This window comes from Chaetodon trifascialis, chromosome 15 (assembly GCF_039877785.1).
Source record: "Chaetodon trifascialis isolate fChaTrf1 chromosome 15, fChaTrf1.hap1, whole genome shotgun sequence".
Lineage (NCBI taxonomy): Eukaryota > Metazoa > Chordata > Actinopteri > Chaetodontiformes > Chaetodontidae > Chaetodon > Chaetodon trifascialis.
The window spans coordinates 3356673-3379167 of record NC_092070.1 but is presented as its reverse complement, the minus strand read 5'-3'; the positions used below and the strand labels follow the sequence as shown (position 1 = coordinate 3379167).

At 42.1% G+C, this 22495-nt stretch overlaps 1 protein-coding gene across 1 annotated transcript; it reads right to left on the bottom strand.

Annotated features, from left to right (window-relative positions):
• Positions 1-2813: 2813 nt before the first annotated feature.
• Positions 2814-21203, bottom strand: ppl (periplakin). Its single transcript, XM_070982095.1, has 22 exons — positions 20942-21203; positions 16605-16704; positions 14698-14852; positions 13952-14072; positions 13707-13832; positions 13298-13339; positions 12364-12525; positions 12138-12245; positions 11733-11828; positions 11508-11630; positions 11232-11378; positions 10094-10245; positions 9860-9966; positions 8368-8525; positions 8075-8253; positions 7761-7899; positions 7004-7197; positions 6707-6857; positions 6509-6592; positions 6286-6402; positions 5998-6090; positions 2814-5914 (listed from the first exon to the last, which is right to left on the bottom strand). Exons 1-22 carry the CDS (start codon positions 20989-20991, stop codon positions 3245-3247), a joined length of 5274 nt encoding a protein of 1757 aa, XP_070838196.1. The 5' UTR covers positions 20992-21203; the 3' UTR covers positions 2814-3244.
• Positions 21204-22495: the final 1292 nt, after the last annotated feature.

Genomic DNA, 22495 nt, shown 5'->3' with positions numbered 1-22495 from the left:
TCACACAATTGCATTTGCCCTGTTCCACCCATACTGAAACAACCCCAGATCATCACTGATCCACCCCCATGTTTTACTGTAGGGGCAAGACAGTCTGGTTTGTAGGCTTCTCCAGGCTTCCTCCTAACCAGTAAGTTGGCTGGAGTGAGCATCAACTCAAAATTGGATTGATCACTGAAGAGAAATTTAGCCCAACAATCAACTGTCCAATCATTGTGATCCCCAGCAAAGAGCAACCAGGCCTTCCTCTGCCTTTCGTTGATGAAGGGCTTCTTCCGTGCCCTGTGTGACTTCAGACCAGCTTCAAGAAGTCGGTTTCAAACTGTCCTTGCTGAACAGTCACATATCTCGACAGTGCCCACTCATTTTTAAGGTCCCTGGAGGTCTGGCAATGATTCCTGAAACAGGAACAGATGAGTGCACGGTCCTCTCGCGGGGTAGAACGACGTTTCCTGCCTCGACCAGCTAGCAATTTGGTAGTACTCTGTTTGGCTTGCTTTTTCTTGGTATAATGAACGGCTGTCTTGGAGATCTTCATTTTTTTGGCTACCTGTCTCATCATGCCAATTTCCAGCAGTGCCAAGATGGCTGCCTTTGCGGCTTAACATAATTCTTTTGTTTTAGGCATTACAGTATGTGAGAGCTGACAACCTCTGAGTTGTGCTACGGCTTGAATGTAAGCAGGAAACCACTCTATGCCTCTGCATGTGCAGTGCTGCTTATAACATGAAATGGCCTCTTATATACCCTGGGACTACAATTAAGCTTAAGCATGACAAATAGGACATAAAGTATTATGGAATCAGCTACATTTTTTGTCGTGTTCATTGTATTCTTCAGGTAATATACCTTTAGTGGTATCAGGCATTAAAATGAACAAGAAATTGAAGAAAACAAAGGTGGTCTAATAATTTTTTCCCATGACTGTATTTTATATAGTCAAGTACACATTAATGCATTAATAATTGTAATCCAATAATATAATGTGCATTGTTCTGAAACTGGTCATACTAAGTACTTTTGGTACTTTAAGTAGGCCTACATTTTGATGCTAATACGCCTGTACTTTAGCGTATGCTACATGGTGAATGCAGGACTTTTAACAGGGTATTTCTACACTATGGCATACTTCTACTTAAATAAAAGATCTGAGTTCTTCTTCTCCCATTGGTAAGTTTGACAATCTTAACTCAAGGTCCATTTATTAGCTTTTTTTTTAAGCATGTCACAGTTGTCATGAGGAGGAGGAGGATGGAAACTGCACAAAAAACTGCAAATGTATTCAATTAGAACTCCAAACCTCCACCACTTCCTCATTTATACATTTGAACTTTACCTGAACATTTTAATTATGCTACTACTAGAATTAAATATCAGAAGAAAATGTACTTTTTACCCACTTAGTCATCTGACAACCATAGTTTATAATTACTTTGAGATTTATATTTAAAAAGCTATACATACATTAGTGCATCATTAATAATATTAATAACACTTTCAAAGGAGATTCTTCATTATGACAAATATATTTTAATACTATTATGAGAGAAATCAGAACATATGTTGGATGTGACCCTTAAGTTATGAAAAAGAGTGATTTTTCAACTGAATTAAAGGCAGTAGATATAACTAACGACCTGCTCATTCAGACGTTGCTGTACTCTAGAAAACATTGAAAGCAGGCAAAATTATGGAGACATGCATCCTGTGGATTAACCTAGCAGCAAACCTTCAGTGCCACAGTGCTGAATGTTGTTTGCTAGGCTAATCACTAGTAAAGGTCTAATAAAATGCCACTGAAGATGTGGATCATCTCAAAACAGGACAGGTATATTATTTACGTTAAGATGTCACGTGAAACCGTTAACACTGATTTAACACTTGTCACTTGTAGCCATTACTTTAAATCTATCACCATAGACCTAAAACAATAGCTAATGTTACATCATTTACACCATTATAAACAACAACATTTGGTACTAACTAAAAGCTCCGGCTGGTTCCTTGACTTGATCGATCTGAGCAAACGTAAACGACACAAAACAGGCATTTTGAGTGTGTGTTATAGGGCTTCCTATGCAGAAAACCACTTCTGGCCCTCCATCTGCGGTTCCACAACAAAAGAACAATGTGACGTCATCTGCAAACAAACCTATACACCGATGTCACAATATCAAGCTGTAAAAATATTATAGGACCAGACCACTACTTGAGACACAGGCCCAATAAGTAATGTATTCTGAGGAAGTTTCATATGTCATGACACTATTTTGGCTGAACTGTTCAAAGGCAATATAGTAGTATGTAAGAGAGGAACCTCCAACTTCTGTTGTGAACTTCTTTTGGCTATTTTCCTTTTTTTTTTTTCCTTTTCAAAAAAAGTATGTTTTTTGTTGCATGTTTGACTTTCTTTGACAGTGGACAAGAGAGAAGTGACAAGAAGTCAGGAAAGAGGTGAGAGGCAGAATGACATGCAACAAAGGGTCCCTGGCGGGAATCAAACTGGGGAATGTCACTATTACACTATAACCACTAGAATACCAGGACAACTGTTTTGGGAAATTTTTACAGTTCACATTGGCAATTTGTAATTTTGGAAAGTTTAAATAACGTTTATTATTATTACTTGTAGTAGTCGTATTAGCATTACTATTACGAGCATTTTTATTAGCACTTCCTGCAAATAGTGAGACTGCAGCTGAGAGCACTCAGTTATTGGACATCCATCACCAAAATAAATGTTAATTTTCCTCAGCAATACCATGTTTCACTGTAATTAAATTACAAACAAAAAACCTACAATTTTTCCACTTTGATTTGACTTTTATTAAAGCTTACCAAGCACACATCAGATAAACCTGGGAAAACCCCACATATAAATGAAACATTTATTACCCTTGTGGATTTCAATAGCAATATGAAATCAAAGATATGTTCTCTAATCTATTACCCAGTGTAAGAAATTAAAGCTCAGCTGAGCAAACTTTTCCAAGCACATAAAATAGCTGGCTGTAACGATATATATCCATATATTCAAGCTAGTACCACAAAGCTGAATATGCTTGAGAAAATAAATACATAGTGCATTTATGAATCATGGATAAAGTACAAAATAATGCCAAGTCACCATAATGTTAAAATCTGAATGGAAGTACAGTGAAAGGGAATCTTTAATCAACAGAGATGAAACAGAGTAAATCTTGTAGGATTAAACTGAAAAAGCACCCTCTTAGCATGTTTGCATTCACTTCTTGCCTGACACCATTACACCAAACTCCTGGATGGAGATTTCTTTGTTTATGTACTGCTGAAGCTGGCGATCTGTGATGTGGCCAAGACGCAACGCATCATCAATGGAGAACTTTTTCCCTGATTTTCTGTCATGAAGAACAGAGGATTCTCCCTTGGGGCCCTTAACTGTGATCTCCTCCCAGTCACACTCCTGGCTCTGTAGGTTGACGAACATCTTCCAGTCGATCAGACCAAGTTTGTAGGCCTCTTCAGGTCGCATTTCTTTGCCTGAATCCGGATCAATGACGACAATAGACCTACGGAGATGGCTCTCCCTCTGTTCCTTCTTCATTCTCACTGCTGCCAGGTTCTTCTGAAGCTTCTCAATCTCCTCATCCTTCTGGGAGGTTATGCCTTTGAGCTCTGCCAGTTCCCTCTGCAGTGAATCAAGCCTCAACTCCAGGTTCTTTCCATCCTCCCTTGTTCCAGACTCAGTGATAAGCCGGGTCTCTTTGCTGGTGATCTCAATCTCGGATCGGAGTTTGCGGATTTCATTCTGCAGCCTATGGTTTTCTTGCTGCAGTCGGCTACTTTCATCACGGATGTATTCCAGTTCTTTAGAAGACTTCGTGTTGGAGAACTCCATATCAGACAGCCTGGAAGTCAGGGTGCCCAACTCCTGGTCAAGTTCTCGCCTTCTCCTTTTCTCATCTTCCAGAGTCCTCCTTAGGTTCTCAATCTCAATCTCAGCCTCTGGGTCCCTCTCAACTTGTACTTTCTCAGTACGGACGACTCTTTCTTTCACATCCATCTTCTCCAGGGTGAGCTGCTGCTGGATGAGGGCATTCAATTCTTTTTCGAGCAGAGTGCGTTTGTGCTTCTCTTCATCAAGCTGTAGTCTGAGGATGGAGTGTTCCTTCTCCTGTTGAGGATCCTGCTGCAGGACTACCTTCTGTTTGACGGTGACCTTCTCACGGTTTTCTTTGTCGCGGATCTCCAGCTCATTAAGTCTGACTCGAAGCCTTTGGATTTCCAATTCTGCATCGCGCCTTGCCCTGCGCTCACGCTCCAGTTCCTCCAGCTGCAGATCCAAGTCAGCCTTTTGTCTCTGCAGCCGGTAGAGCTCCGATTTCAGGTTCTCCTTTTGTTTCTGCTCATTGCTGATGTTATGTGTGAAGGTGTCACACTCTGACTTGAGGAGAGGATCTTCTTCCATCTTCACCACTTCTTGCTGAACAATCTTCTCACGGACCTGAGACAGATCAATTTTCTTTAGTCTGATTTTCTCTTCTTGGGCTGACCGTTCTCTCTCAAGGTCGAGTCGTTTCTTCTGTTCGTCAGCCAGTTTCTTTTTGAGAGTCTCAATTTCCTCCTTGGTCTTGGGGTCTTCCCTGTATTGTAGCACTTCATTGACCACCTCTTTAGTCTGCACTTGGGGTTTGGTGTCCCTCCATGTTTGAATTTCATCACGAAGTTGGCGGATTTCCATCTCACATTTCTCAATCTGGTGGGTTTTATCAACAATTTCATTGCGAAGTCTCTCCAGCTCTCTTTCAGTCTGTGGATCTGTCTTGTATTTGATGACTTCTTTGATAATCTCTTTGATCTCCACTTGAGGTCCTCTATTTCTCAACATGGTCAACTCATCCTGCAGGGATCTAAGTTGGAGCTCTGCATCTTTAGAGCGCCTTTGGTGCTCTACAAGCTCCAGCCTGAGATTGGCAACCTCATTCTCAGCCTTAGGGTCAGGGCGGACAATCTCTCTCACTTTCTCCTGAACAACAACTTTGGACTTCTCCTCCTCTAGACTGCTAATTTTCCTTTGGAGATCAGCCCTTTCTCGCTGTGATGATCTTCGTTTGGCCTTCTCATCTTCATACTGCCTCCTGAGGTTTTCTACTTCCCTTTCAAAGGCTAGATCTTTCTCTACTTTCAGCACCTCCTTGATGGAAATCTTTTCCTCTGCCATTGCTTTCTCCTTCTCCATCCTTCTGAGCTTCTCCTGAAGAAATTGAAGTTCATCCTCTAGCTGCTTCCTGCCATCCATTTCCTTTTGCTTCCTGTCAAGGAGCACACGGTACTCTGTCTCAAGTTGGGGATCATTCTGCACTTTGATCACCTCCTCTTCAGTGATTACCTCTTGTTCCTTGTTCTTCTCTTCAGCCAGCAGTGTCACCTGTTTTTGTATCTGAATCAGCTCATTGTCTTTCACTGACTTCTGCCTTCTTAGCTCATCCAACTCCTCCCGGAGCTTGCGTATCTCCTCCTCCTGACCACGGTCTCTTTCTATACGCAGGACCTCCTTCACTGTGTATTGCTGTGCCCCTTCTTTGACCTCTGTCTCAAGGCCACGCAGCTTCAACTTTAGTACCTCAAGGTCGTTCTCCAGGACATGGGTAATGCGGCGCTCCTCTGAGAGTTTCTGCTGGACCTTATAGATTTCCTCATCTAGCTGGGGGTCAGGAACCTTTTTGATCAGCTCCTTCTTGACAATTGTGTCCTGGGGCTTCTGTCCTTCAAGGACATAGATGTCAGTCTGTATAGTCTCAATTTCTTTCTCTAGCTGCTCCCTCCTATGGACCTCATCTTGCAGCTGCTTCCTGATTCTCCAAGGCTCTTCTCCTGGGGCAGCAGCTTGGACTGACTGGACATTTGTAGCCTGGATCATATTGGTGTCGGGTTGCTACAGAGGGACAATCTTCATTAGTATTGTTGTCTTCAATGTTATTATTATTAATTATTAATATAATTGTGAAAATAGTTCACCTGGTTGAGAAGACTCTGTGCAAACTCCAGATTCTGTAGCTTTTGCTTGTTCACAGCATTCACCTCAGTAAACTTAGCCTCAATAGCAGCTTCCTGTAAATAATGAAATAACATATTATGGAAAGCATGTACAGTAAATCCTTAAGTAATTTTTGTGGTTCACAAACTTTTTGGCTCATGTCTATTCAAATTCAATGTAATTTGTTTCACTTGTATAGATTTTATAGGTATAATGTTTTGACTGAATTGACAGTGGCATATCACGAAAGCTTGGCTGTTGGCCCTCACCTCTGCCTTGACGGCCATTGCAGGTGATTCCAGTCGGCTCCTCTTGTATGTCGGAGATACAATTCCATCCTCAAGGTCAAGGATAGATCTGAACTTCTCAGTTTCATTCTCGTAGTCCTATAAGGAGAATAAGTAAACCATTAATCAAACTTTCATCTTACTGTATTTCTGCAACTACTAGTGACGTGGTGGTAAAAGTTAATGTAGAATGTAGAATGCTTACTTTGACAGCTTGTTGGTAAAGCTTGGCATTTTTGGAGACATTGTTCAAGTCAGACTCCTTTCTTGCGATATCAGAGAGGAGGTTCTGTAGGAAACAGAGAAGTTTGTATAAGCTTTTTTCTACAGCACCACTGACAAAATATTCCTCTACACAGGGAACATGCGGAGTATAAATCGCCCTGTTGCTTGTCACTCTCACCCTCTGATTCTTCAGCTTGTTCTCCACTTGTCTCACGTCATCAGTTTCACGGGGCTCGTAGTTTGGGACACGAGACAACCAGTTGTTCAGACTGTCATAATCATTGCGGTAATTGTTGTACCCCATCTTGGCTCTCTGCAAACTTTGAGACCTGCAACACACAGCAAAAGAGATCATTGTGGACATCTTATGTTTAGGTCTATGTGACATGCATTTTTGCTGAGTGATGCTCAGATTTCTACCAATTATTAGTGACGGACAGATGTCAGTGAACCTTTCCTGTCCTGACTCTCTCACCTGGCATCAGTCTGCCTGTTGAGGTTGTTCAAGCGCTTGTTGAGCTTCTGGACGTCCGCCTCCTGCCTCTCAATGTCGGGGCAGTGCTCTTGGAATTTGGTGGCCATGTTTTCACAGCTGCTTTTGGCCGAACGCAGGTTCTGCTCTGTCTCAGCGATAACTGACCGTTTGGACCTCAGGTCTGATGCAATGTCCTGCCGGAGTAACAAGAGAGAATAAGTCAAATACTCAATAATATGTTCCTCAAGAAAGTGTAATGCAGATGACAGTGACAGTGACAGGTGCAGAATACGTAGCTGAATTAATTTGTTATGGGGCTCTGGGGCAAAGTTGTGGTTGAGTCCTTACTGACAGCCCACCTGTCACCTGCCCTAAGTATTTTATGTGTCAATGAATGTGTGGCAATTTGATTAAGCACAACTATATTTAAGAATATGCCCCATGAGAGGACAATATAAACCAAAATAATTAGGTTCTATATAAAGTTCTCGGATTTTCTATGTACTATGTAATTTTTTGGAATATCCCTTCTTTTTCTTGGCACATTGTTAACTTTCACCAAATGTTGCTCAGTGTAATAGCACAAAACCATCTGCAGGAATGTGTGTCCTGTCCTGCCCATGCACACACAAACAAAATCCGCTGATAAATATGTTGCTCCATAGTACTTGTAGTCTTTTAATGTCCCATTTACCTTTGTTCAGTCATAGTGGGATGTCATTATAATGTGTGGCAAAAAATAAAAGAGCCATCTTACTGCAAGATCCCGCTGTGTTTTCTCGATTGAGGAGACATCAGCTGGAGCAACCTCCTCCCTGGCCAGCATGTTCTCATAGGAGGACAGTAAAGTCTTTCCATTTTGAAGGGAAGTCTCCAGCTGGTTGGAATTCTTCAGTCTAAAACAAAGGTGAGTGCAGTTATTAGGCACATAGAAATGCATGTCATTCAACACACTTGATTTGAATCCATTTAAAGCAGATTTAAAAGCAATTCAGAAGCAGACAAATATAAGGAATACTCTCAGAACAACCCCAGACAATGAGATACTGAGATACATATAAACTCTCATACTTTTCCTGGGAGCACTGAAGAAGCTGCTCGACCTTGGTGTACTTCTTGTTGGCTGCATCCACCTTGCTGTGGAGTTGAGGAGCGCTGGCACAATTTGGGTTTGAGACCAGGAAGTTCTGTGCTTCCTGCACTTTAAAGGACTTTTCTGGTTCAATCTTGCTAACAGCACCAGAAATGTCCTGAAAGGAAACGTCTTGGTTAGCAAGTTCTTAAAATCACAAACACTCACTCAGCTTTTTGGTTGTGTGAAACAGCATTTAAATCCAACGACAGAATGAAGTGGAAGTTATTACTTTCATGTCCTGCAGGCGATCAGCGCTGTCCTGCAGTGGCCTGTTCTGCTCCAGTGGTGGGCGCACTCGAGCATAAATGGCCTTTTCCTGTTTGTCCAGGTCACTGACAACCTTATCCAGACCGGCCATCAGCTGGCGGCACTGCTGCTCCTGCTTGTCTGAGGTCACACATAGTCACACACAAAATGATGACCTTCATTATTTAGAGTCGTCTAAATACCTCAGTGGTGCAGGGTGACTGCTCTGGTAGGCTGTAAAACATGTCATAAAGGACCTCCACATATGATTTCCAATAAAATCTTTGCCTGACAGCAAGTTGCTAATAGTTCTGTTCCATGCTAAATTACTGACCAATTTCATGCAAACCTGTCATAGCTGGATGAAAGTTTAGCTAGCAGCTGTTAACTCAGCACTGCTTTTAGAATTTAATGGGTGTTTGAAGTTTATCACAACATGAGTCTTATTTTCATAGTTTGGGCTGTTACTATGGCTATGGCCAAACAAGAAACATGACCAGTCAGACACTAAAACACTATATTTGGCGGTGAGTGAGGGATAAGAGTCCCTTGTTGCATAGGAGAAGTGAGTGTGCACTACAGTAAGTACAGTTTAAGCAGGGAGTGGGTTTGTAACCTGTCATGGGGGTTTGTTTGTCTGCTCATTTAACAGCTTGTGTTTCTTGCCCCGTTAGACCTCTTTTTTTCCACTGTTTCTAAATCTCAGCCATTCATATGGTGAGTACAATATTATCAAGTTCTTTGATCCAAGATCTCAATCAATCGGAAGTATCCTTTCAATGCCAACACTACTTCACTGTCTTTCCAAACTTAACTGTTGTATTTTCTGACTTTAATTGATTTATCTAATGAACATTTTATTTGGATATTCACTTACAAAGACCAACAGACATTTGAAATGTCTTTCATGCTCACTGATTCAACACATGCTGATCTTGGCTAAACTACTGGCCATACTGAATTTTAAGACATGAGCTAAGTGGGGTTGTTGTCCACTTTGCCTGGTTGGTAATGCAGCTTCATCAATGGAATACACTGAAGTCACACTAGATAATTTTACTGTGTATGTTTTTAGAATATAGCCTCATGGACAAATGAACCTGCTTGACTGCTTTGGAATAGTATATAGACACCAGCTTGCTGTAGCTGTGTGCTTATTTAAGATTATACACCATATAAGCACAGTATCAGATGCCATAATGGAACTAATAACTTGATTTTTATACAGGGACAAGTAATAACACTTCACCTACGGCAAGAACCTTCACCTTTAATGCAGAATATGCTTTAGAAGAGAATATTCCTGAATCATCAAACAAAATTACACATTGTCTAATTGCCACAAACCAACTGCCACACAGTGAGCAAGGGGCTTCACACTGTGCCTGGTTGGTGATTCAGATTTGTTAGCTCATGCTAGCACATGACAAGTTTCACAAAATCTGAAATACAGCATTACTGGATTTGTCCTGTACCTGCTGTGCCAGTCCCACTCTCCTTCTTCAGCTCATCGAAACGTTTCAGCAGAGTTCCCTTGCTGCTCGCCATCTTCTGCTTGATGGCTTTCTGCTGGCTGGCCAGGCTGCAAGCACACGACACAAAAAACGATTATTCCTATTATTACTGCATTAGAATAAAATACAACTGAGTTTGTCATCCAGTGAATGTAGTTTTCGTACACATGGATGTACATGTTTATACACACTCACTTGTCAGAGATGGCCACTGCCTCAGGGTCGGTGGGGGGGATCACAAAGCAGACAGCCGGGGCAGTGAGTTTACGTCCAGCTACATCCTTCACGTCCCATTTGGTGCCATTGTTCCGGAGCAGAGTGTACCTTTCTCCACGCAGAATCTGCCCCTGAATACGTCCAACAATTACAATCTGTCATCTGCTATTAGACCACAGTTTAATCAAAAACAGTCACATTCAAGACAACAAAACACAGAGCTTTGGTTGACAGATTAATAATTAAAGAGGCTTTTAGGTAAAAGTAAAAGTTTTTAACACAAATGTTGCAATTCCATTTTAAACTTCACCATTCAAAGTGTAATACAGAGCTAGAATTTTAATAGGTAAATTTAGTTTCATTTAATTGAAAACCCGGAATGAGTGAGGTCAAGAGACAACCTACACAGGAGGAGATTTGCTACACCTAAGCTGAACAGCTCCAAAGGCTCTAGCTCTAGTCAAAGGGCAGACTTCAAATCCTCTGTATTCTGATCCCAGGGCTTTTAAATAACACCCTCAGAGTCTCAGCCTGGGCTCTCTTCTGAGGGGATTTGAATACATTACACTACAAAACCCCAAAGTTACAGGAAAAGGCAGAGCAAAGGGAGAGTGCTTAGTCATGCACTGTGATAGCAGAGAGCATCCTGGGATTAAAGCACTGACAGCCAGTGACAGAGAAAAAATAACATTAAATAAAGATAAGATGGAAATGGGGTCAGTGCGGCACAGAAAGACAATGAGATGACAAATATGGAGGAAATAAGACAGTTAGGAAATCAGAAGAAAGGACTGATTGAATGACAGATAAACAGATATATTTCTTCACTTTTGATCTGAAAATAACTAAACTGAATAAGAAAAGTAACTCAGATGGTTAACATTCTCTGAGATGATCACCTTACGTGAATTTAGCTCTGAATTCAGTCGTACCTGCTGTTGAACTGTGTGTGACTACATTATGACTAAACCTAATCTCAGTTTAAATGAACTAACATCTCTTCCAGAATCAAGCTTTTGGGGGAAACACTGAAGAATGAAATACTTGGAAATAAGGGTTTTGGGTTTCTCGCATACAGAAATGAGGAACAAATGACAAGTAACTCTGCAATACATACCTCATCTGTGTCAAACTCACACAGAGCCTCAATGGGCAGCAGCTTCTGCGGAGTTTCCCGGCGATACTTCAGAGGCAAAACCTGCAGGCTGCGCTTCTGAAGAGCTTTGACCCGTTCATCAAAGTGGTCCATGGCCTTGGCTTGGTCCTACACACACACACACACACACACACACACACACACACACACAGAAAAGCATATTTTCCAGTGTTGTTGAAGGAGGCAGTGGTACTGACAGTTGGAGATGTGTCCATGTTCAGATAAAGAAATGCTCACATCTAATTCCCTGATCAGACCCTCCATCTGATACACATCTTTGAACTCTGGGTTGTACTTCTGGTTGATCTCTGTATCCAGACGCTTCAACAGGTCCTGCGTGTCACGCGCCTCCTTGTTGTACTGGACACACACACATAGATACACACACCAACATGGGTGAGCTTTACCTGTCTGCATGTGTTTGAATATGCAGGGTACAATTCTGCCATCTGTGTCTCGAACCTTGTTGTACTCATCCATGTGTTTGAGATGGTTTTCCTCACAGATGAGTAGGTTCAGGTACTCCTTCCAGTCAGCATGGACTGCCTCCATGTGAGCCTGGTAAACAACAATAATAATATAATGATTTGTGTAGCACTTATTAAAACTAGCACTACATGTGCTTTACACAGAAAACACAACGATGAATTACACAGTAATGTATGGCTAAACCGGCAGGTAAAAGAAAAAATACAGGAAGGAATACAGCAAATTAAAAACCATGAAGAAAAAAGAGACAAGGGGTGAATCATATATGTGGTTATTTTCATTAGTAAGACTGGTACTCGTATGTCTCTGTCTCTTTCATGTCAGGCAGTATCTTTACCTCATGCCCCCCCCCAGTGCAGTACATAGATAATCCTGTACCTCTATAACATTCTTCCCTGGATGGTCAGCGGCAATCAGCTTCTCTCCATCATCATTCAGCTTGGTAATGGTGGCCTCTTTGGACTCCAAACATTTACTGATGAAGTTCTGTCGGGGTGAGACAGATGTGCTGAGTTAACAGTGGATCATATTGTATTTACTTGGTAGTGTCCATCCTTGTATTCACTGCTGTTCATTTCATATATGCGTCCATCCCCTCAGCTACCTCATACTGCCTCTGGCGGGCGGGGTAGTCCAGGTTGGTGTCGCTCCAGTCGTAGTTGATCCTCTCATCAGCCTGCTGGTCCATCCAGTACAGCTCATTGGTGCAGCGCTGCATGTAATCCCGCAGGCTCAGCAGGTTGCGCTGACGCATGGTGGAGTTGGACTGACAGAGGGAAAGAAAAAAAAGCAGAATTTCAAACAGCGGGCTAGCTAACAAAATTAACTGGAGAAAAACACATTTTTAAATGTAAATATTTAACAATATAAGCACTGCTAAACTTTTAAGTGATTTAAATAACAACAATGTCACATTAAAAGCCCTATGTGTAGGCTTTTTTATGATTATATCATCCTTCAAAGTACTCTAATGGCACTCCAATGGTTTTAGTTTGTGGAACATACCATGTGCTCTAAAGATTTTAAAATCTAATACATTGGCTGCAAACAACAGCATGATGCAGTACCACTTTAGCTGGATGACTTACTGGCTACTTAATATATTTTCATTTAATTTCTAACTTGAAGGATAAGGTTGGCATTATTTTATACTTATCTTATTAAGAACAAATCCAATAAAAGCACCAAAACCAACAACACGCCTGTCTGTGGCTCTCAGCGCTAAGCCCACTGGTATCCACTGAAGACATGGAGCTAACAGCTCACAGACACATAGCTTCATTTCTCAAAAAAGACTCAGTCATTTCCTAAATCAGCAGCTCACTGTACTCTTCAATAAATGACAGTGTGTGTGTGTTAATGATAAAGAAGGAACACGTCACCCAGCGCAACAGTGTGACTCACTGATAAGTTTAGAATAGTTTTTGGACAATGATGCAAGAGAGATGGAACAGGCCTCTGTATGTGACCGGCGACATGCCGTTTGTTTAAATGAAACTGATGAAACCAAAGACTGAATGTGTGTGTGGGTTGCTTACCAGCAGTTTGTTGTACTTCATCTGGAGGCTGCTGACATATTCCTGAAGAAACAGAAAAGAGGGAGAATGAGAACAAGGTAAAAAACATAAGGGTCATGTGTCGCAAAGGATTTCCAATACAGACCCCTCGCCTGTTGCACACCACTGTGAAATTGTGCGAGCTTGTAATCATAATATGCAATTGTGCGATTTATTTTCAATATAAACACTGTTTTCTAAAAGAACAGCAACCAGTTTGAACTGGTCAGTGTTAAGTTCTGTGTTGCTAATGCTGTTTGTTAGCATTGAAACCCATAATATCCAACTGAACTGATCATTTCAAAGAACTAACACACTTTCATGATAATTACTACTCATGAAACTGAGAAATCCTGACGTCACTCAGCCACTTCTGGTTTTCTGTTTGTACCTTGTCTCCACTGCTGGAGATGTGTGGAGCCAGAGCCTCCACCTCGCTTTGGAAGATGTTGTGTTCCTCCACTTCATTCTCCACAGATGGTAAGTCCTGGCCAAAGCCCTTGTTGTTCAGGTTGTCCTGGTAGGGAGACAAAACAATAGGCTTCAGTCCACTCCACTACATGTTAACAGTTTGAACTTAACTTTGTCTGGCTGCTATTAAAATGAACTGTGTGGGCTCACAGATATGCCTCTTACCAGTTTCTCATCCATCATGTTGCCCCAGTTGATGGTGGGCCTCCCCTCAGTGCGGGTCAGGTGGTAGATATGATCATGATCCTCTCTGAGCTTCCTCACTCTGTCACGCAGCTGCCTCATGCTGAATACACAACAAACAAGTGATGTTTATTAAACTCAGCATGAAAAGATAACACAGCTTCTGTGCGTACAAACAGCAATGACATTTCTTCATAAGAGCGTCGGGCTGGTGAAAATGACGTGCTATAATGGCTCAGTTACGTCACGCTCACTCTGCTGCTCACAAACTCTCCTTCAACACAAACACATTCACTGATTGGCGTCAGTTGTCACGTATCGGTTCATTTATCTCAGTGACATTTATTTCTAATTTCCCCTCTTTCCCCAGTTGATGCAAACTCAACACTTCCTTCATGTTTACCTGTTGTCCTGAGACTGTCATTTCCTGATTTTTCACACCAGACAACAGCTAAACTTGGAGGAAGTGATGAGTTTGCATTAATTGGGAAACAGGGGAATTAGGAATGAAGCTTTGTCTCTTACACAGTATAAGAACACTCCAGATAAAGGCCTGGTTCTTTGTCACAGAGGTATGCTATTGAGAATTTAAAAAACAGTGTCTGTTGTGCGTTGTGCGTGCAGCCTGCACACAACGCCTGGATATTGTAATTTACATATTTTGTCACCTAGCACAGTATAATCTTTAGGAATTGGAAAAAGCTCAGGAGCAGTACAGAAGTACTCACTCCTGCTCTATCATCTCAGCCTGTGGATGCTGGAGGCGCTTGGCACTGACGGCGTCCTCATCCAGGGAATTGAGCAGCTCCAGGGAGTTGAGGATTCTCTTGTTGGTGTCATCCTGATACAGAGGCTGCTTCCCCTCATTGATCTTACTCACATCCTGCATGAAAAACACACTGGAGGTAAGAAAGATGGCCACAATTTCGTGTAAGGTGAATACAAACAGCAGCACAATAAACACACATCAATCTCCCCTCCACTGTCGAAAATATAAAAGATTGTTTTCATGAGTGATTGAACATGGTGTGGAATTCTTTTTTTTTCTATTTTTTACTTTATTCAATATTTTATGCTTAAAGTCACAGTGAAACAGAAGTTAGAGCAAATTCAATTATGTCACAGGTTTCAGAAGGGAAAGGAATATGTGGGCAGGGTTTATTTACGTGAGGGATTAACTATATTTCCTCAAATAAAGTCAAATAAAAGTCGGGTCTTAAGTAATGACCAGAGGCAGCTGCAGCAAACCAATGAAGACTGGAGGAAATACAGTAGATAAGTCCTCACAATTTCCATTGCTTTGATTTAATAAATTCAACATAATAATGCTCTTTTCAACACTTTGTTGTAATGGATTACTCATCTTAAATGTTACAGTCCAATTTCAGTCAAATTTCAAATTTTGGATCTATATATGATAACGTCTCAGCCAAACTGTATTTTGTAGTAACGTAAAAGAGCCACAAGATGGCAGTAGCTACATTTGAGGTACCATGGAACAGTGCAAGCCACTCAATTTTCCACATAAGTTTCTGCAAATGTTTCACAATAGAAGGCTTGTTAAGAAATGAAGGGGTCCACTGTCCACTTTTACTGTGAAACAGATACAGGAAGTGTTGAGTATTGAGTATTAAAAGCATTAAAAAAAAGAACAAGCAGAATTTGTCAGTTGTGGTTTTGGCAACTTGTCATCATCGCATGCTGCATGTTGCTATTGGCTGGGCCTACACACCCACTGGCCAAAGGCTGACACCCAGAAACATCCCGAACACAGCAAAATAAGAAAGTACACACACTGCCATACACTTCTAATTGCCCATATGTGACAACTGAGAGAGATTACTTTTGTCTGAGTATATAGAGTATTTTTTAGGAAATGCTAGTCCTTCTGCCTTTAACAGCATACAGCAATGGCAAAAGATTCATCAGGACAAACTGGAAGTGGGAGCAGATCAGAAAATGAGGCTTCGTATTAAAATATGACCTATGACTGTTTGTTTGCTGTAGTTTTGATTATTGAATTCATGAGTGAGTGCTCTAATCAAATCTAATGTTTGGCATCTCTGCTAAAAACACAAAAACTGGAGCGCCTTGCTACAGCGCATGCCGCCTGGCCACGCAGTCACAGCTGTCACTGCTTCAGGTCTGGTGACCTGCGACATTCCACAAAAATATAACATTGTTTTTTAGATGTACGACATGTGAGATTAGCGGTGAGAAAGACATATGCTGTCATCAACATTTTTCCTTAAACAAAATAAAGAATGGAAAAAAAAAACAAAAACAACCCAAACGCTACTTTGCTCTTCTGAACCCTGCTGATGTCATCAGAGTACTAACAATGTGGGCTTGAAGGCCACAAACAGAAAGCTTGCATTATAAAGTGCAGGTGTAGTGTTTGACAGATGTGCTGTTTACTAAGCAGAGGGGTCCACAGTCTAATGAAGGCTCTAATGAAGGCAGTGGCAGCACTGGCAGTGTACGCTCCCGTGCTTTTGGTTTCTGACTGCTACTCGGCTGCTGCTCCAATTCCTCTGTCTGTTTTTATCAAACTGGTACATTTTCTGTGTATTTGGAAATTGTCAGTATTAACAGATCTCTGAGGCCTTTCAGAGTCTTTGTAATCAGATGGTACCTTGTTGAGGTTCTGCTCGACGTCATAGATGTTCTTCTGCACTTTATCAGCATTCTTCTGCAGCTTCTCGATGAGGGCACTCAGTTCTGTGGACGGAGCGCTGGAAGACAAACACAGACAGGTGAACTGGGTCTGTTATGTCCTCGAGTTGTTCACATGTAGTTGTCTTGTTCCTGTCTGAATGTAATTATTGTAAGTTGCCTTGGACAAGCAAAAGAAAGTGATGTTTTTGTCTTTGCACGTGTTTTAAAGGTCATTACAGCCACCTGACAGCAGTGTTCCATGCCAAAAACAACATATGGCCAAAAGTGAGGTTAGCAAGATACATGGATTCTCTAAACTCTGGCTCTAATTATCATCAGCAGAGAGCAGTGCACGAAACATTCCTGTCAGCCAGCAGCCTCTCATATTAGCCAGTGTTCAATGGTGGTGGCAGCTCACATCGGATGTGCTGATGTTAATTAACTAGTAACAAGCAACTTGATGACAGAAGAAAATGAAACTTGGCTGTTTGTGTGCAGCCGGTGTCTGCAGTCAGCCAAAGATCCTCTGTGAGGGAAGAAGCTCCACTCTGCAAAGATCACTGTACGACCTGAGAGACTTATCCTCTCTCAAACTGATCACATCATGTCAACTTCAGGAGTCACACTCTCCAGTTAGACTTTAGCAGCTGTCATTTTAAAGTGTCAGACACATATTAGGTGAATACAAGCATCAGATCAGCTTCAGTAGTGGCAGATTCCAGATGTTAGTAGACTCTGATTGGAATCAGGGTGAAAAACGTTAGTCAGGACATCCATAATATTCACAGCCTAATCACTGTACTGTCATATACATGTATTTATGTATATGTATATATATGAAAGCACAACAGTTTTCAGTTAATCTTATAGCTAGTAATGACTTGATGAGTCAAAATCTAACTGCTTCTATTCAACACTTTATTTCCTCTGTCCTCTTCATACCAAGATGGTGACTCATGTTGTTCCTGAGAATCAAAATAACTACCAGAGCCGGAGCTGCGGCCGACCTGCTGGATGCAAATAAACATAATATCATAATATATAACATCACATACCTGAAAACACTAATCTGCATGATTGCATGTTGTGCTCCCTGAGTTCAGAGATCAACTCATTAATAGGAAACTGACAAGTTTATAACACACAGCTTAAGTAAAGGAAACCAGTCCAGCTGGTTTTAGCCTCATATCATGCAGGAGACACGCCTTGTCCGATTACTGTGATTACTATCAGTCAGTGTTACATATGTCAAAGTGCACGTTCAAGTGCTCATGCAAAGCAATGAATCACTCAATGTATGTAGGGAATGTTAATATGAAGCACAGGAAGCAACTGTCTGTTAGATCACCTTCAGAGGGGCCTTTATTATTTTGCATTATTTTGGTGTGTGTGTGTGTGTGTGTGTGTGTGTGTGTGTGTGTGTGTGTGTGTGTGTGTGTGTGTGTGTGCGTGCACGCATATGTCACGACAGTCCATGTCTGTCAGTTCAAATCCACCATCCATCTCCTCACACACACATGCACATCCACACCTATTCACTGTTTGTACAGCACCTCCATAACATGAGCTGAATGCACGCTGGACGCTGGCTTTCATTTCCAAGGCGGCCCTGCTGGCTTGGAAATGAAACAAGATCAGAACAAGTTTGAACTGGCATGTTCAGTAGAGTTCTGCGGCAGCTTGTAGTTTAAATGTCGAGGCCCAACACCCTGAGGGGCTTTTCTGTCATCTTAGAACACGAGCCCAGGATAGCAAACACATCCAGTTCTGTTTCCTCACTGAAACCCTCAAACCAACAGGTCCTTGTGTAAGCACACACCTCTCCAGACCGCATGGCTCTCATATCTGTCTTTGGATCATTACCACAAGACTCAATGCATGATGACAAAAAGAACATCAGCAGGTCATTAAATGACTGTTTCCTTACAGGCTGTTAGAAGATAAAATCCACTGGTGTGTACAGAACATGTGTATGTAAATTCACGGTTTTCACAGCAGAGATGTTTTTGTTGTAAAATTCCGAACAGATGAGAACAGCCCTGCCTTGGTCTTTTGAGTGTTTAGCAGTCCCACTCACTGCTCAAAATGAACAGCTTCACATTACATAACTACAAACAGCTATTTGTTTTGGTTCTCAGAATACTGCTTTTTAATTACTGTAATTTAAACATCTGAAAATAATAAAGCGACAATGATTCGACCTGCTCTGCCATGTACTGTGAGCTCCAAACATGCTGCCAATAGTTTCCAGGGAGGCTCACTGGTTCTAATTCAGTGTTTTCAGTGTGGTTATGTTGGTTCTGGGAAGGAACTGGCACTGGAGCGCTAGCTTGAGAAACATGACTCTAGCGTTTCCACAGGGAGAGGGTCAAATTAGAACCAGAAAGCTCCAGCACGAAGTCACAGTGGGTGTGGAAGGCTGCTGCTGTCAGAGAGCGTCACAGCAAAGCCCCGAGCCCGCTCTGTCTCAGCTGCCTGCCCTCCATCCATGCTGCTGATGATGCACCAATGGATTATGAGACAATGCTAGGCACAGACATTGAAATGGACCCCCACCCTTATTACATAATAGCAAGATCAACAGATCGAAAATGACGCAGCCGCATCATTTACAGTCTCTTTGAGTCTCTCCGTGGTCATTTCGCTTCTCTTTGTGGTTGTTTTACATCCTTTTGCAGACCAGAGGCTTCCCTAATCACTGAGCTGTGCCCGTTAGGCCTCTTCAGTAATCCATCAATGTCTAGATAAGGAGAGGAACTGTATTTCCAAACAACCGCTGCCTGTCTTAAACTTTCTCTGACCCAACTTTCTATGAAGAGATTTCAAGTTTAAAACCTTGTAACAGGCCTAAACTAGCATTGCACCTTATTACTGTTTGGATGCAAAGACAGGAACTAATCCCCAGCTCCGGGGCTTTGGTGATACGGCCATCTGTGGATCCCAAGCTTCAACTTGAGCCTGTCATTAGCCTGCGTCACACTGACAGCTCTTCAGATACCTGAGATCACAGCTTTCCTTGTTTTATTGTTATTATTATTATTATTATTATTATTTTAACATGCAACAACCAAAAGCTGACAAGAAGAGCAGCATGGAGAAGTGAAGTGGGGGAGCTGTATCATTAAGATTCCATCACTATCTGTCGCTGGTTATCATGGTACAGAAGTTGTAAAGTAGTCACTACAACATCAACTTATCTCCTCTCAGGCATCCTCGCTGTTGCCTAATGAGCAGAAACCAGTGACTGCATAGAAGAGTACAGAGACTCGGAGTCCCACAGAGAAAGAGGGACTGTTCCTGTCCTCTGGATGGCAGGTGAGACGGGTGGAACACACTTTACTGATGGCTCTCTGATGCCTGCTGAGTGACAGGGAGCATTATGCTCTATTGTCTTTAAAGGTGTCCTTCCTTCAGCAGAGCTGTTTGAAGGGGGCATTTGGTTAAATGACTTGGTCATTTTCAGGGTGGAAAAACAGAGAAATGTCAGCTTCAAAGCACAACAGCAGTGAAAAGACAAAAAAAGCTTGGTGGAGAAACACTGAGGGAGAGGCCGCAACTAATTTCTCACACATTGTCTTTCTGAGGAAGACAGCCAAATACTTATCAAACCTGTTACTGCAACTTTACAACAGTGCCTATTAACCACACCCTCACATGACTTCAAGCACACATTATGCAAACTAATTCACAATTTCATGTCATTTGTGTCTTAAACGCAACAATTCATTGAGTGCATTAAAACTATCTTAAATCATGAACCACAGAGCTCAGTTTTACAGTCGATGGTAGTTTGCAGTTAGTCCTCGACAGGGTACGCCTTGTTCTCTGATTGCATGCTCAGAATACGCACCATACTCCTTTTGAAAAATGACAACATCTAAATGACCTTGCCTGTACACTAAATTAACCATAACTTAGATTAAACCTGAGGTGCTTGGTGAACAAATAGAATATTATGTTAAATTCGGCATGTATATAAATCACCTAGCATTCATTTCTTAGATTTAAGCCTCATTTATTTCTACATTTTAATGCACTAGGGTGTAATTTAGTACAAGAAGTTTGTGCAGAAGCAACAATAAAAGATTAAGACAGCTCGCTCCTGATTGATAATGCTGCTCCCGCAATTAAGAGTGACTGAGGAGTTCGGTGCAGTTATTACAGCTAAATCCACTTTATCGCGAAGCAAGGTCACTTTAAAGTGACATTTTTTTAAATGAAGTTTGGCACAGCAGGTCCGAACCTTTAACTAACGAGGACCTAAAAGGTCCAAAAGACGCCATAGCTGGTTGAAAATGAAAGTCTCCTACTTACGGTGATTTTGGCTGCGTGATAGCGGTGGACTTGCTCTTTCTCTTAAACATGGTGACAGGTCACCTGTCAGTGGCTTCCGATAAGAAAACAATCCCAGCGGCGCAGGTGAACCTCAGCTGTGTGTCCTCTGCTCGTCCCGACCTCCCGTGTGTGTGTGTCGTGTGTCAGATTCCACACAGCTTGTCAGTGTTAGAGCTTCCCCTCCCACACACACACACACACACACACACACACACCGGAGCTGCAGCAGCGCCCCCATCACACCCAGCCAGGCCACCTGTGCGCCAGGCCCCGCCTCCCAGGTATTCACTCACACACACACACACACACACACACACACACACACACACACACACACACACACACACACACGCTTGCTTATTCAATGCAAATAAACAGGATCAAAATAAACACTGTGGCTGAGAGATATGAGCACATTTCAAAAGAGTTCATGTCCTGCAGAAGAAAAGCAGAGCGGTGTCTGCAGCCACTGCAGTGCAGTGCATGACATTATGGCACAAATATTCAAAGTACACAACAAAATAAAACAGGGTGTGGCAGAAAAACCTTTGCTTCTCATGGATTTATGAATGCAGTTATTGTCATTAGCTATGGAGTGGGCAGCAAGGATATATGGCATAAAGATGTTATTTAACACAGATCAATTATGAATCTATAGACCAATGTGGGAATGCCTTAAGTAATCTGTGCATTGTGTGTGTGTGTGTGTGTGTGTGTGTGTGTGTGTGTGTGTGTGTGTGTGTGTGTGTGCGAGTGGGCGGGTGGGTGGGAGAATGGTTTGTAGCTGGGGGGTGTGGCAGCAAGACTACACCGGCTGAACCAGTCAAACTCGACAGTATCCTCCTACAGTATGAATGTTGTCTGTTTGTGTGTGTGTGTGTGTGTGTGTGTGTGTGTGTGTGTGTGTGTGTGTGTGTGTGTGTGTGTGTGTGTGTGTGTGTGTCTCAGTCAGTGCAAGGTGTGTTACAGTGATACTACGAATCAGAATTCCTGGGTGAACTAGGCCACGGACTGAACTGCAAAGATAAAGAACCCAGACAGCGGCTCAGCTCATGCACTGGGACTTTACACTGAGCACTGACAGATTAAGAGACAGTGGTGAACTGAAGCAGCACAGGTTGATATCAATCAAATTCCAAAAGTGGACCCTGCCTTTCCCACAGTGCAAATGGACAGAGCGGATCTTCAGAGCATCATCCCACGCCGAGGTCATGCCCTTTTTAGAATGACATTAGCGCTGCTGCAAAAATGGCATCACCAGATCAAATACTTGCAAGTGTTGGCAGACTACTTTATGAGTGCCTCATTTCCACTGTGTCCATCGCAGGTGTTGAGAAGCAAGATCAAATGTTTGTCACTGTGATAACTTGCCAAACTGAAATCCCTCCTGATGTTCTGATCTGCTGTGCAGTGTTTTGACATCTGTAAATCTTTCAAACTGTTATTCAAACTGTGCTTTCTGGATTGCACTGTTGTTTCCTCAGAACCCACCAATGCCAAAGCTCCGTGTGGTCTTCGTGCGACTGCCCATTG

What these genes read in the sequence shown, in the direction of transcription:
- ppl (XM_070982095.1), bottom strand. Translation starts at nt 20,991, where the DNA reads ATGTTTAAGAGAAAGAGCAAGTCCACCGCTATCACGCAGCCAAAATCA. An exon ending in TGAAGTACAACAAACTGCTG is followed by an intron (nt 12,526 to 13,297) that starts GTAAGCAACCCA and finishes TCCCTCTGTCAG; the next exon opens with TCCAACTCCACCATGCGTCA. An exon ending in ACATGGATGAGTACAACAAG is followed by an intron (nt 11,631 to 11,732) that starts GTTCGAGACACA and finishes GTGTGTGTCCAG; the next exon opens with TACAACAAGGAGGCGCGTGA.